General features: G+C 39.7%; 1 protein-coding gene across 1 annotated transcript in view; it reads left to right on the top strand.

Moving 5' to 3' along the window:
- DNAH11 (dynein axonemal heavy chain 11) overlaps window positions 1–16,469 on the top strand; it is a 426,042-nt gene that overhangs the window by 85,558 nt on the left and 324,015 nt on the right. The window contains exons 15-20 of the mRNA XM_035253682.3: window positions 1,989–2,321; window positions 2,879–3,133; window positions 3,213–3,382; window positions 3,599–3,821; window positions 9,513–9,629; window positions 9,723–9,809. Coding sequence (XP_035109573.3) covers window positions 1,989–2,321; window positions 2,879–3,133; window positions 3,213–3,382; window positions 3,599–3,821; window positions 9,513–9,629; window positions 9,723–9,809 — 1,185 coding nt within the window. The remainder of the gene's footprint in view (window positions 1–1,988; window positions 2,322–2,878; window positions 3,134–3,212; window positions 3,383–3,598; window positions 3,822–9,512; window positions 9,630–9,722; window positions 9,810–16,469) is intronic.

The following is a 16,469-nucleotide window of genomic DNA, read 5'->3' as shown; positions in this document are numbered from 1 at the left end:
AACAAGATGGCCTCTAAGGATTTTTCTTCAACTCTAAGACCTATACTTTGCCCTTTTAGTACCTACAAAGGGACCGGGGCAGCTGTGTATACTTTTCTAGGATGTGTACTGCACAATTCCAGGGGTGCATGTCACATGATTACACAGATGTGAATTGTTCCACCTGGCTGGTAGGCAACACAGCATTCCTGAGAAGGAGTCGCTCTTAAATTTGTTTGAGGGCTAGGGTTTTCTTCTCTGTGCCCTGCCTTTTTAGGATCTATACTCACCTCTCCAGTTCTGATTCTTGCTTAAAGCACATACTTTTGCATCTGGATCATATATCTGTAGTAAAGAATAGTCAAAGCAGAGAGTCTACCTTATAATCAGCTCTCATTCCAATGTCTCCTTTGTTCTGTGCTATAGTTCCTGCCTTGGGCATCTGCTGTTTGGTCTGTATAGACTATGCAAGTTTAGCCACTCAGCCTCTCTGGAATCAACTTTGCTGCCCACCTGACCTGGGCCAAGCACACTGTGTGCTCAGCCTGAAGTGGTCTTTAACCATACCTCTGTCTTCAGGCCCTATTTTTTCCCCAACTGGCTTGTCCATTATGTCACCCAAACTCTTGGGAGATGAGATGCTCAGGTGCAAGAAGCTCATATTTTTGAGGCATGAAGGGAGCTTAGAACTTCCTATTCCACAAGTTGCTTATCATAGATGATTTGCAAAAAAAAAAAAAAAATTCTTTGTGCTTAAACAAGGTCTGAAAACAATTGGGCTAAACCACATTCAGCAGACTTTATTTTATTTTAACGTTGAAGTTGAGGGGAGTACGTGTAGGTTTGTTAGATAGGTAAATGTGTGTCATGCAGGTTTGTTGTACAAATTATTGTATCACCCAGGTATTAAGCCTAGTACCCATTAGTTATTTTTTCTGATCCTCTCCCTCCTTCCAACCTCCATCCTCCTTTAGGCCCCAGTGTGTGCTGTTCCCCTCTATGTGTCCACGTGTTCTCATCATTTAGCTCCCACTTATAAGTCAGAACACTCATTATTTGGTTTTCTGCTCCTGCATTAGTTTGCTGAGGATAATGGCCTCCAGCTCCATCCATGTTCCTGCAAAGGACATGATCTCATTGTTTTTTATGGCTGCACAGTGGTCCATGGTGTCCATGTACCACATTTTCTTTATCCAGTGTATCATTGATGGGTACTTAGGTTGATTCCATGTCTTTGCTATTGTGAATTGTGCTGCAGTGAACATGCATGTGCGTGTCTTTATAATAGAATGACATATATTCCTTTTGGTATGTACCAGTCATAGGATTGCTGGGTCAAATGGTATTTCTGCGTTTAGCTCTTTGAGGAATTTCCACACTGTGTTCCACAGTAGCTGAGCTAAAATATAATTTATACTTCTACCAACAGGGCATAAACATTCCTTTTTTTCTGCAACCTCATCAGCATCTGTTGTTTTTTGACTTTTCAGTACTAGCCTCAATGGGCTTTAATAAAATAGGTACATTGTGCGTCTCCAAGAATGGCATAGACTACACAGTACTTCCCTGACTTGATAGTCTTCAGATGTTCCAGAACAGTGTTCTCTGAAGGACCAGTTTGATGGATCTCTTTATTTATAGGGAAGGCCCAGGAAGGCAAAGTCTAAGGACACAGAGTTGTTGACAGAGCAAAAACTAGAGCCCAGGGCCATTATCTCTAGACTTTATCTGGAGCTAGCGTATTTCCTGTCTGTATCTGAAGATAGCAATCTTCGTAGTGAACTTTCCTTGAAAAAATGACTGTTGAATGTATTTCGCGTGTGAACTTAATGTTCTAAATTCCTGCTTAGATCTTGGACATGTAGCTTAAGGTTCTGCAACTGAGTACCTGAATGTTCCTGCCTTGGCCACAAAAATGCAGTCTCTTCTTTTACAAACGATTTAAATGGAAAGATTTTGTTTTTATGCTATTTATTTATATTCGTCTACTAATACTTGTCTGTTTCTAGGAAAATAGGAAGCTCTTCAAAGCTGATCCCTCTCTGGATACTTGGAAAATTTATGTAGAATTCATTGATGACATTGTGGTGGAAGGCTTTTTTCAGGCTATAATGCACGACTTAGACTTCTTTCTGAAGAATACAGAGAAACAGTTGAAACCGGCACCATTTTTTCAAACACAAATGATCTTATTGCCTCCCGAGATTGTGTTTAAACCTTCTCTAGACAGAGAGGCTGCGGATGGCTTCTATGATCTGGTAGAAGAAATGCTATGCAATAGTTTTAGAATGTCTGCCCAGGTGAACCGAATAGCAACACATCTGGAAATAAAAAATTATCAGGTATTTTCTTAGTAAATATGTATTTAACTTTTATATTAATGATTCAAAAACAAATTGTGGCTGGATGTGGTAGCTCATGCTTGGAATCCCAGAACTTTGGGAGCAGAGGCAAGAGGATTGCTTAAGCCTAGGAGTTCAAGACTAGCCTAAGCAGCATAGCAAGACCATCTCTACAAAAAATTAGAAAAATAACTAGGTGGGGTGGCATGCACCTATAGTGCCAGCTACTCAGGAGACTCAGGCGGGAGGATTGCTTGAGCCAAGGAGTTAGAGGCTGCAGTGAGCTCCCCTGAACCCAGTGCAATTCAGCTTGAGGGATAAAGTGAGACCCTGTTTCAAAACAACAACAACAACAACAAAAACACTGGAAAACAAAACCCGGAACAAATTAGGGTAATGGGAAGCACAAGGAAAACAGAAGTTGGAGAAAGCAACATGATTGTTAATTTTTCTAACCACTCTCCCTTTGAAGAATTACCTTGGTAATGTTATGTTGTAGATAATTGATAGAGCAAGATTGGTTTGAATAATAAGTGCTTTGTTTTCCTCTCATTTAGAATGATATGGATAATATGTTAGGCCTGGCAGAGGTCAGGCAGGAGATTATGAACAGAGTGGCGAATGTCATCAAAAAAGTCTTAGATTTTAGAAATACCCTGGAGACCCATGCTTACCTGTGGATGGATGATCGAGCTGAGTTTATGAAGCATTTTCTCTTGTACGGTCACGCTGTATCTTCCGAGGAAATGGATGCACATGCAAACGAAGAAATTCCTGAACAACCACCAACTCTTGAGCAATTCAAAGAACAGGCAAGGAAAACGCTTAGCATTTAATGTAGTGAACTGGCTTTTCAGTGAGTTGTTCTAGTTAACTTTTTTCTAACTACAGATCGACATTTATGAAGCTTTGTATGTCCAGATGAGCAAATTCGATGACTTCAAAGTGTTTGATAGTTGGTTCAAGGTGGACATGAAGCCTTTCAAAGTGAGCTTGTTAACCATAATTAAGAAATGGAGCTGGATGTTTCAGGAGCATCTTTTGAGATTTGTCATTGACAGGTAGCCTTTGTACTTTGGTATTTGGAAATATAACTTTCTAAACTGCTTTGTAAAACTGAGATGTTACTTTTAAGAGTATTAATGTTGCCAATTTCGTAATAGAGATAATGTTTAATCAGGTACATAATGAAAATAAGATTCAATCAGAAATCTTATACGACTCAATGTTTTAATAAACTGAATTTGTGTGTATATATATACATATATATTTAATAGTCTGAATGAGCTGCAAGAATTTATAAAGGAGACAGATGCAGGACTTCAGAGGGAATTAAATGAAGGTGATCATGATGATTTAGTTGACATCATGGGGCATCTTCTGGCTGTGAGAAGCCGACAGAAAGCTACTGATGAACTCTTTGAACCTCTAAAAGAAACCATCACCCTCTTGGAAAGCTATGGTCAGAAGATGCCTGAGCAAGTCTATATTCAGCTAGAGGTAAGTGCAGAGGTGAAATAATCATAATTACCACATGTACTGTCTTACAATATCCTTACAACAATCTATACTGTACACACTTGATGTTATCATTTTACAGGTTAGGAATCTGATACTTAAGGAGATTTAATGACTTTCTCAAGGTCACACAAATAGTATATCCTCCTGCCTGAGCTTCCTGAGTAGCTGGGACTACAGGTGCAAGTCACCACACCTAGCTGATGTTTTAATTTTTTGTAGAGATGGTCTTGCTATGCTGCTTAGTCTGGTCTTGAACTCCTGGGCTCAAGCAATCCTCTTGCCTTAGCCTCCCAAAGTTCTGGGATTCCAGGCATGAGCTACCATACCCTGGGTGTGCTTTATGACAACATACTTAGTCTTAACCACTGTGCTCCACTGCCTTCTTATTAGAAACTATGTAGGTTGTAAAGAATGTGTAAGTTGCTTTTTTGAGTCCACTTTTACCATTTCACACATGAAATATATCCAACTTTTTTTCATTAAAAAAACTACCTGTCAATTGAGAAGTGTCCTAGTCTTGCAAACATATCATGGATATGTTAATAAAGAATAGATAGGCCAGGTGTGGTGGCTCGCATCTATAATCCCAGCACTGTGAGAGATTGAGGCAGGCAGATCACCTGAGGTCCAGAGTTCGAGACCAGCCTGGCCAACATGGTGAAACCCTATCTCTACTAAAAACACAAAAGATTAGCCAGGCATGGTGGTGCATACCTGTAAATCCCAGCTACTCAAGAGGCTAAGGCAGGAGAATTGCTTGAACCCAGGAAGTGGAGGTTGCAGTAAGCCGAGATTGTACCACTGCACTCCAGCCTAGGGACAGAGCGAGACTCCATCTCAAAATAATGATAATCATCATAAATAAATGAAACTCAATTTGGATGGGGAAATCACTGTGTTTCCTAAACAGATTTCTATGCCATCCTCCTGTTTCCATGCCGTGGAAAGATTTGGGAGCTTTTTAATAACAAAGTCTTTTTAATTATAATAGACCACAAACCACAGTTTCACAATTGATGTTCTTTTTCTATGCCAAAATTGATATTCTATAAATTGTGTGTGTGTATGTGTCCACACACGTACTTACACTTAACCTTGCAATTGTGATCAGTTGGACACATTAACCAAAAAGCTTTCACTGGATTCGTCTTGTTTGGTAGTCAGAGCACAAAATGCAAATTTAGATTTGTTTTCAAGTACTATATGAGTTCATCTTCTCTGCTTGCCTTGGCAAGTTTGTTAATGTCTAAGACCACACTTCCTTTTTGCTTAAATATGCCTCATGATCCCTCATTTAAAAACTTCCTCTATAATTTCTCCCATCAATTTCTGTTTTTTCTTTTCTTATTGAGGTGAAATTTACTACTCAGATAACATATAAAAGTAACCACTTAAAAACGTGCAATTTAGTACAGCATTGCACAACTACCTCCTCTGTCTACTTCCAGAAATTTTCATTGCTCCCAGAAAGAAATCCCATGCCACTTCACTGTCCCTCCCTGTTATCCTCCTCCATGCTCCACCAAGCCCTACCCACCAATCCTTGGCAGTTGCCAATCTGTTTCAGCCTTTATAGGTTCACTTATTCTAGACATTTCATACAGATGGAATCATGCAATATGTGACCTATTGTGTTAGGCCTTTTTCACTTGGTATAATGTTTTCAAGGTTCATGCACATTGTAGCATGTAACAGCGTTCCATTTCTTTTTATGGGTGAGTAACATTCCATTGTATGTCCATACCACAATTTGTTTATCTGCTTGTCTGTTGATGGACATTTGGGTTGTTTCCATCTTTGGGCTATTGTCAGTAGTGCTGCTATGAACATTGGTGTGTATTTGTTTGCATGTCTGTTTTCAGTTCTTTTCAGTACACCTAGGAGTGGAATTGCTGGGTAATCTAATAATTCCATATTTAACTTTTTGAGCCATTGCCAAACTGTTTCTCACAGTGGCTGTTCTGTTTTATATTCTGTCATTTTGCTTTGTAAGGATTAAATGCAGCCAGGTATTTACAAGTGTTCTCTTGACTATGAAGACTATTAATAATGACTGTATATGAATTGTTAAATTCTATTTAAGCATTAAACTCTCCTTAGAGCTTGCAATCCAGTGAGACATGGAGCAAGATGACAAGTTCTAGACAGATAGATACATACCAAGACCAAGAGATAAAACAGTTACAGTAGAAGCAACTACAAATATTTCTTGTTTCTAGGAAGATTTATATATTCCTTGAATCAGAATGGATCTTAAACTATGTCTCACAGAGAAAGTAGTCATAACATAAGTAACTGATGAGGGAATTTTAGACACGGCCTCCAGAATTTGTATTATAAAAGTTTGGGTCACTCCTTCAGGTGATGGTAGTATTGAAAGTATTAAGCTTTTCAACATTTCAGAAGCAGGATACAATTTTACTTGTGTATCAGTAATTTAGACTTGTCAGGAGGAAAAATAAGATTCATAGGCAGTATATGGTATATTTGGAGGGTAACAGGGACCAATTTTATTTTAATTTAAGCAACTTTATAGTTACTTTCATTTTCTCCTTTATTATTTTGAGAAGTCATAACACTTAGCAAATACTTGTCTATGCTTAATTCTGTGTGAAAACATCCTGAAGTCTGGCTGTGCCTACTAAGAGATGAAGTATGACTTCCCTAAAGTCAAGGGGACTCAACACCAGCACTTTGATCTTTCTGTTGGTGCACCCTCTCTTCAGTCTTCTGCCTCTTTCCATTGATGTTAGACCCATTTTAATTCAATTATTATTATTACTTTTTAAATTGCATTTTAGGTTTTGGGGTACATGTGAAGAACATGCAAGATTGTTGTATAGGTACACACATGGCAGCATGATTTGCTGCCTTCCTCCCCTTCACCTATATTTGGCATCTCCCCATGCTATCTCTCCCCAACTCCCACCCCCACTGTCCCTCCCCTGTTTCCCCCCAACAGACCCCAGTGTGTGATGCTCCCCTCCCTGTGTTCATGTGCTCTCATTAAACTTCAGGCCAATATCCATGATGAACATAAATGCATAAAGCTTCAATGCAATACTGGCAAGCCGATTGCAACAGCACATCAAAAAGCTTATCCACCATGATCAAGTAGGATTCATCCCGGGGATGCAAGGCTGGTTCAGCACACACAAGTCTATAAATGTAATTCACCACATAAACAGAACCAAAAACAAAAACCACATGATTATCTCAATTGACGCAGAGAATGCCTTTGACAAAATTCAACAGCCCTTTATGCTAAAAAACCTCAATAAACTAGGTATTGACAGAACATATCTCAAAATAATAAAAGCTATTTATGACAAACCAACAGCCAATATCATACTGAATGGGCAAAAACTGGAAGCATTCCCTTTGAAATCTGGCACTAGAAAAGGATGCCCTCTCTCACCACTCCTATTCAATATAGTAGTGGAAGTTCTAGCCAGAGCATTCAGGTGAGAAAAGGAAATAAAGGTTATTCAAATAGGAAAGGAGGAAGTCAAATTGTCTCTATTTGCAAACAAAATGATTGTATATCTAGAAGACCCCATTGTCTCAATTATTGTTATGTCTCACGTCAACCACAGCAGTTCCTCCTTAATTCATCCCATTCCTTTTTCACACCCCACCCACAATATACTCTGAAACAAGATGAATATTCTAATCTGCAGGATTTGTCCAGTCCCTTTTCTGCTCAGAAACCTTCACTAACTGTGCCTAACTTCCCAAATGGTGTCCAGCTTCCATAAGAGGTTACACACTCACGCCATCCTGTATTGGCTGTCATACCTCAAGGGATCTCACCCTAATCTCTGCCTGTTGGAACCTAGTCATTTTGTTGAGCCTCAATTTCAATGTTACCTCATCCTTGATTGGATCATCTGACTTAGCGAGGCTTTGGAGAACATCTGATCTTTTGGGTTTGAAGAAAATTTATTTTTATCAAGTAAAAACTGGTTTGGAATCCCCAAATATAAAGCAGGTCTGTTGTGTTTGAAGAGGGATAAGGGGGCCTGAGCTCATGGATGTGATTTCTTCCTAGCTTCCCAGCCATGGCCTCTGAAGGGACCCCATGCAATAATTAGGCTCCATGGATTGGAATTGGAAATGCAAAGTGAGACTCTCTCTATGTAGAGGAGGATGCAGAATTTTGATGAGAAGCCACAAGAGGGAAGGACAAGGGGATTTAGAGCCCAGGCCCCTTAGTTCCTGAGCTGGTTTGGTATTTCTGTCATGACACCATGTTATCTCCCAACTGTTTTGGTTCCATAATGCATAGACCTCCTGATAGACATTCTGTTGTGTAGAATAGTTATTGTTTGTGACTCTCACTCACTCTGATGGATTATAAAACAATTTAAGTCAGAGAATGTGTTTTACCTTTTAGCACCCTGTTCATCACTCAAATAGTATTTAGACTTAGCACAGTGCGTTCTTCATAATTGGCAGTTACTGAATCATTTATCAAATATTTATTGAGGGTTACAAAATAGTCTTTAGAACCTTTGAATTTTGTACTTCAGCTACACAAGTAGAGTTCCATCACTATGGGTGGTTTTGTATGACAAACCAATTTCAGTTTCCCAGGAGATGACCCAGAGGAACAATGCTTTGTTAGCAGGGACACAAGAAATGCATTTCAATGGTAGTTAGTTATGCCCCATGCGTGGCTCCTCAAAGAAAATAACTTGCTTTTGTCCTATTTGCATTGTAGGCAGGGATAGCAGAGTTGAGTTGGTACCTGAACTATTTATTGTGTCTTTTGTCCTACATAAAGTAGGAATTAACCTTTCTTCCCTTTGCCTCTTCTCCCTTCAAAAAATCCTAGTCACCTAAAATAAACCCGACCTCAGTGCTCAAACAAGGAGGATAATGTACAGAGCTCTTAGAGCTAGAGAAAGGCAGAGGATGTGATTGATTCACATTTTCATCCTTGCCCCACCATTTTCAAAGCATATTTTTTTCACTTGCCAGATTACTTAACTTGGCTGGCTTTCATTTCTAGTTGTTAGAGATCAGTGAAGTCATTTTCAGAGCATTTTAATTTTATTCCCACAGCAGCAAAAAAATTGGGAGATTTGTGTTTATTTTGAAAAGATTTCCATGGATTCTGAGATGAGAACAATTCTGGTACCTGCTTTGGTGTTCTGAACCCAGCAGTGCCAGTGAATCAGCCCTAGTTCTAAGCCTTTTCATCACTTTCATTGTTTTGCTGTTGTTGTTGATAAACTATGTAACAATGAAAATACGTCATGGGTTAGTGTAAAGAAATTGCAATCATTTATGTGGGTATGGTTGCTCATGCCTATAATCCCAGCACTTTGGGAGTCAAAGACAGGTGAATCGCTTGAACTCCCAAGTTCAAGACCAGCCTGGGCAACATGGTAAAACCTTCTCTACAAAAAACAGAAGTACTCAGGCATGGTAGTGCACACCTGTAGTTCCAGCTACTCAGGAGACTGAGGTGAGAGGATTGCTTGAACCTGGGAGGTGAAGGTTTCAGTGAGCTGAGACCATGCCAGTGCATTCCAGCCTAGGGGATAGGGCCAGACCTTGTGTCAAGGTGGGGGGGGGGCGGAGAAATTAGAGTAATTTAATCCTATAGGGTTGATTTGTTTTAGGAATTGAAGTAATTTCCCACTTATATCTTTGCTTTTGCAGGAATTACCTGAAAGATGGGAAACTACCAAAAAGATCGCCGCAACTGTCAGACATGAAGTCTCACCCCTCCATAATGCCGAAGTCACTCTTATAAGGAAAAAATGTGTTTTGTTTGATGTAAGCTAGTTACCAAGGTTTTGCTTTAAGAATGGTTTTACAAGGATAATTGAAGTATTTGTTTGAAATTCACTTTTTTTTTCTACTAATCAGGGAAAGCAGGCAGAGTTCAGAGAGAGATTCAGACGCTATGCCCCTCTTGGATTTAATGCAGAAAATCCATACACAGCACTTGATAAGGTAATACAGATCTCAAATATCTTGTGTGCATAACAGTTGCCACTTTAAAAAATATGTTTAGACACAAAATACTGCCACATCACATACTGCCTTCGTTTAGCTGTTACAGGAATTATTTAAAACCCAGTTATAAGCAGTTTTCCCCCAAGTAAATTGTGTTGAATTCCAAATCATGCCTCCCCATGCCATAATCATCACTGTATTAATTACTCTGTAGAGGGACAGGACTAATAGGATAGATGTATATATGAAAGGGAGGTTAATTAAGGACTGTTGACTCACACCATGACAAGACAAAGTCCCACAACAGGCCATCTCCGAGATGAGGAGCAAGGAAGCTAGTCTGAGTCCCAAAATCTCAAAAGCGGGGAAGCCAACAGTATGGCCATCAGTCCGTGGCCAAAGGCCTGAGAATCCCTGGCAAACCACTGGTTTAGATCCAAGAGCCCAAAAGCCGAAGAACTTGGAGTCCAGTGTTCAAGGACAGGAAGCATCCAGTACGGGAGAAAGATGGAGGCCAGAAAGACTCATCCAGTCTAGTCCTTTCACATTCCTCCATCTACTTTTATCCTAGCTGTGCTGGCAGCTTAGATGGTGCCTACCCAGATTGCGGGTTGGTCTGCCTCTGCCAGTCCACTGACTTAAATGTTAATCTCCTCTGACAACACCCTCACAGACACACCCAGGAACAATACTTTGTAACCTTCAGTCCAATCAAGTTGACACTCAGTATATATATATATTTTAAATTATACTTTAGATTCCTGAGTTCATGTGCAGATCATGCAAGATTGTTGTATAGGTACATTCATGGCAAGGTGGTTTGTTGCCACCATCCTCTGATCACCTATACCTGACTTTTCTCCTGATGTTATCCCTACCCAACCCTCTCTCCCACTATCCCTCCTGTAGCTCCCCCTCAGCGGACCCCAGTGTGTGATGATCCCCTCTTTGTGTCCTAGTGTTCTCATTGTTCAACACCTGCCTATGAGTGAGAACATGGGGTTGTTTGGTTTTCTGTTCTTATGTCAGTTTGCTGAGAATGATAGTTTTTAGTTTCATCCATGTCTCCACAAAGGACACAAACTCATCATTTTTTATGAATGCATAGTGTTTCATGGTGTATATATGCCACATTTTTTTTCATCCAGTCTATCATCGATGGGCATTTGGGTTGGTTCCAGGTCTTTGCTATTGTAAACTGTGCTGCAGTGAACCTATGTGTGCATGTATCTTTATGATAGAATGATTTGTAGTCCTTTGGTTATATACCCAGTAATGGGATTGCTGGGTTAAATGGAATTTCTATTTCTGGATCTTCAGGAATCACCACTCTGTCTTCCACAATGGTTGAACTAATTTACACTCCCACCAACAGTGTAAAAGTGTTCCTATTTCTCCACATCCTCTCCAGCATCTGTTGTCTCCAGAATTTTTAATGATCACCATTCTAACTGGTATGAGGTGGTATCTCAATGTGGTTTTGATTTGCATTTCTCTAATGACCAGTGATGATGAGCATTTTTTCATGTTTGTTGGCCGCATATTTGTCTTCCTTTGAAAAGTGTCTGTTCATATCCTTTGCCCACTTTTGAGTGGGTTTGTTTTTTTTCTTGTAAATCTGTTTCAGTTCTTTGTAGATTCTACATATAAGCCCTTTGTCTGATGAGTAGATTGCAAAAATCTTTTCCCATTTGGTTGGTTGCTAGTTTAATGATTGTTTCTTTTGCTGTGCAGAAGCTCTTAAGCTTAATTAGGTCCTATTTGTCTATTTTGGCTTTTGTTGCCATTGCTTTTGGTGTTTTAGTCATGAAGTCCTTGCCTGTGCCTATGTCCTGAATGGTTTGCCTAGGTTTTCTTCTAGGGTTTTTATCATGTTCTTATGTTTAAATCTTTAATCCATCTGGAGTTAATTTTTGTATAAGGTGTCAGGAAGGGGTCCAGTTTTAGATTCCCGCATATGGCTAGCCAGTTTTCCCAACACCATTTATTAAACAGGGAATCCTTTCCCCATTGCTTGTCTTTAACCAGTTTATCAAAGATCAGATGGTTGCAGATGTGTGGCATTGATTCTGAGGCCTCTGTTCTGTTCCATTGGTCTATATCTCTGTTTTGGTACCAGTACCATGCTGTTTTGATTACTGTAGCCTTGTAGTATAGTTTGAAGTCAGGTAGCATGATGCCTCCAGCATTGTTCTTTTTGCTTAGAATCGTCTTGGCTATGTGGGCTCTCCTTTGGTTCCATATGAAGTTTCAGGTGTTTTTTTCCAGTTCTGTGAAGAAGGCCAATGGTAGCTTGTTGGGGATAACATTGAATCTATAAATTACTTTGGGCAGTATGGCCATTTTCACAATATTGCATCCTCCAAACTACAAGCCGAATGTTTTTCCATCTGTTTGTATCCTCTCTCATTTTCTTGATCAGTTTTTTGTAGTTCTCCTTGAAGAGATCTTTTACTCCTTTGTTAGTTGTATTCCTAGGTATTTTTTTCTCTTTGTAGCAATTGCAAATGGGAGTTCGTTCTTCATTTGGCTCTCTGTTTGTCTGTTACCAGTATATAGGAATGCCTGTGATTTCTGCACATTGATTTTGTATCCTTAGATTTTGCTGAAGTTGCTTATCACCTTTAGCTAATCAGGAGAATTAGGGCTGAGACAATGGAGTCTTCTTAATTAATATACAATCATGTTATCTGCAAATAGAGACAATTCGACTTCTTCCTTTCCTAAATGAATACACTTTATTTCTTTTTCTTGCCTAATTGCTCTGGTTAGAACTTCCAATACTCGATTGAATAGGAGTGGTGAGAGAGGGCATCCTTGTCTAGTGCCAGTTTTTAAAGGGAATGCTTATTATTTTTTTCCCATTCAGTATTGTATTGGCTGTGGATTTGTCATAAATAGCTTTTATTGTTTTGAGATACGTTCCATCGATACCTAGTTTATTGAGAGTTTTTAGCATGAAGTGCTGTTGAAAGTTGTCAAAGGCCTTCTCTGCATCTATTGAGATAATCGTGGTTTTTGTCTTTAGTTTCATTTATGTGATGAATTATGTTTATAGATTTGTATATATTGAAGCAGCCTTGCATCCCCGGGATGAAGCCTACTTGATTGTGATGGAAAAGCTTTTCGATGTGCTGTTGGATTTGGTTTGCCAGTATTTTATTGAAGATTTTTGCATCAATGTTCATCTTGGATATTGGCCTGTAGTTTTCTTTTTTAGGTGTGTCTCTGCCAGATTTTTGGTATCAGGATGATGTTGGTCTCATAGAAAGAGTTAGGGAGGAGTCCTTCTTTTTGTATTGTTTGGAATAGTTTCAACAAGAATGGTACCAGCTCCTCTTTGTATGTCTGGTAGAATTTGGCTGTGAACACTTCTGGACCTGGACTTTTTTTTGTTGGTGGGCTATTAATTGCTGCCTCGACTTCCAGTTTTGTTATTGGTCTATTCAGGGTTTCAACTTCATCTTGGCTTAGACTTGGGAATGTGCAAGTTTCCAGGAATTTATCTATTTCTACCAGATGTACTGGTTTACATGCATAGAGTTGTTTGCAGTATTCTCTGATGGTAGTTTGTATTTCTGAGGAATCAGTAGTAATCTAATCTACCCTTTACCGCTTTTTTAAATTTCATTTTACGTTTTGGGGTACATGTGAAGAACATGCAACATTGTTGCATAGGTACACATGTGGCAGTGTGATTTGCTGCTTTCCTCCCCATCACCTATATCTGGCATTTCTCCCCATGCTATCTCTCTCCAACTCCTCAACCCCTGCTGTTCCTCCCCTGTTTCCCCCCAACAGACCCCAGTGTGTGATGCTCCCCTCCCTGTGTCCATGTCTTCTCATTGTTCAACACCTGCCTGTGAGTAAGAACATGCAGTGTTTGATTTTCTGTCCTTGTGTCAGTTTCCTGAGAATGATGGCTTCCAGGTTCATCGATGTCCCTAGAAAGGACACGAACTCATTTTTGATGGCTGCATAATATTCCATGGTGTATATGTGCCACATTTTCCCTGGCCAGTCTATCATTGATGGGCATTTGGGTTGGTTCCAGGTCTTTGCTATTGTAAACAGTGCTGCAGTGAACATTTGTGTGCATGTGTCCTTATACTAGAAAGATTTATAATCCTTTGGGTATATACTCAGTAATGGGGTTGCTGGGTCAAATGGAATTTCTATTTCTAGGTCCTTGAGGAATCGCCACACTGTCTTCCACAATGGTTGAACTAATTTACACTCCCACCAACAGTGTAAAAGTGTTCCTGTTTCTCCACATCCTCTCCAGTATCTGTTGTCTCCCGATTTTTTAATGATTGCCAGTCTAACTGGCGTGAGATGGTATCTCAATGTAGTTTTGATTTGCATTTCTCTAATGACCAGTGATGACGACCATTTTTTCATATGTTTGTTGGCCTCATGTATGTCTTCTTTTGTAAAGTGTCTGTTCATATCCTTCGCCCACTTTTGAATGAGCTTGTTTTTTTTCTTGTAAATCTGTTTTAGTTCATTGTAGATTCTGGATATCAGCCCTTTGTCAGATGGGTAAACTGCAAAAACTTTTTCCCATTCTGTTGGTTGCCAATTCACTCAAATGACTGTTTCTTTTGCCAGGCAGAAGCTGTGGAGATTGATTAGGTCCCATTTGTCTATTTTGGCTTTTGTTGCCAATGCTTTTGGTATTTTGGTCATGAAGTCCTTGCCTACTCCTATGTTCTGAATGGTTTTGCCTAGATTTTCTTCTACGGTTTTTATGGTGTTAGGTCTTATGTTTAAGTCTTTAATCCATCTGGAGTTAATTTTAGTGTAAAGTGTCAGGAAGGGGTCCAGGTTCTGCTTTCTGCACACAGGTAGCCAGTTTTCCCAACACCATTTATTAAAATTCTTTCCCCATTGCTTGTTTTTGTCAGGTTTGTCAAAGATCAGATGGTTGTAGATGTGTGGTGTTGCCTCTGAGGCCTCTGTTCTGTTCCATTCGTCTATATCTCTGTTTTGGTACCAGTACCATGCTGTTTTGATTACTGTAGCCTTGTAGTATAGTTTGAAGTCCGGTAGTATGATGCCTCCTGCTTTGTTCTTTTTGCTTAGAATTGACTTGGCTATGCAGACTCTCTTTTGGTTCCATATGAAGTTTAAGGTGGTTTTTTCCAGTTCTGTGAAGAAGGTTATTGGTAGCTTGGTGGGGATAGCATTGAATCTATAAATTACTTTGGGCAGTATGGCCATTTTCATGATATTGATTCTTCCTAACCATGAACATAGAATGTTTCTCCATCTGTTTGTGTCCTCTCTTATTTCGTTGAGCAATGGTTTGTAGTTCTCCTTGAAGAAGTCCCTTACGTTTCTTGTCAGTTGTATTCCTAGGTATTTTATTCTCTTTCTACCAATTGTGAATGGCAATTCGTTCCTGATTTGGCTCTCTTTAAGTCTGTTACTGGTGTATAGGAATGCTTGTGATTTTTGCACATTGATTTTGTATCCTGAGACTTTGTTGAAGTTGCTTATCAGTTTTAGGAGATTTTGGGCTGAGACGATGGGGTCTTCTAGGTATACAATCATGTCGTCTGCAAATAGAGACAATTAGACTTCCTTCCTCCTTTTCTTTTTTTTTTTTAATTTTTTATTGGATTTTAGGTTTTGGGGTACATGAGCAGAGCATGCAAGACAGTTGCGTAGGTACACACATGGCAATGTGCTTTGCTTTTCTTCTCCCCTTCACCCATATTTGGCATTTCTCCCCAGGCTATCCCTCCCCACCTCCCCCTCCCACTGGCCCTCCCCTTTTCCCCCCAATAGACCCCAGTGTTTAGTACTCCCCTTTCTGTGTCCATGGGTTCCCATTTTTCATCACCCACCTATGAGTGAGAATATGCGGTGTTTCATTTTCTGTTCTTGTGTCAGTTTGCTGAGGATGATGTTCTCCAGATTCATCCATGTCCCTACAAATGACACAAACTCATCATTTCTGATTGCTGCATAATATTCCATGGTGTATATGTGCCACAATTTTCCAATCCAGTCTATTATCAATGGGCATTTGGGTTGATTCCAGGTCTTTGCTATTGTAAACAGTGCTGCAATGAACATTTGTGTACATGTGTCCTTATAGTACAACAATTTATAGTCTTTTGGATATATACCCAGCAATCCCATTACCTATCCCTCCCCACCTCCCCCTCCCACTGGCCCTCCCCTTTTCCCCCCAATAGACCCCAGTGTTTAGTACTCCCCTTTCTGTGTCCATGTGTTCCCATTTTTCATCACCCACCTATGAGTGAGAATATGCGGTGTTTCATTTTCTGTTCAAATGGAATTTCTATTTCTAAGGCCTTGAGGAATCGCCACACTGTCTTCCACAATGGTTGAACTAATTGACACTCCCACCAACAGTGTAGAAGTGTTCCTTTTTCTCCACATCCTCTCCAGCATCTGTTGTCTCCAGATTTTTTAATGATCGCCATTCTAACTGGCGTGAGATGGTATCTCAATGTGGTTTTGATTTGCATCTCTCTGATGACCAGTGACGATGAGCATTTTTTCATATGATTGTTGGCCTCATATATGTCTTCTTTTGTAAAGTGTCTGTTCATATCCTTTGCCCACTTTTGCATGGGCTTGTTTGTATTTTTCCTGTAAATCTGTTTGAGTTCTTTGTAAATT

Source organism: Callithrix jacchus, chromosome 11, assembly GCF_049354715.1.
Source record: "Callithrix jacchus isolate 240 chromosome 11, calJac240_pri, whole genome shotgun sequence".
NCBI classification, from domain to species: Eukaryota; Metazoa; Chordata; class Mammalia; order Primates; family Cebidae; genus Callithrix; species Callithrix jacchus.
Note: the sequence above shows the minus strand (reverse complement) of the source record. Positions and strands in the feature narration are given on the sequence as shown.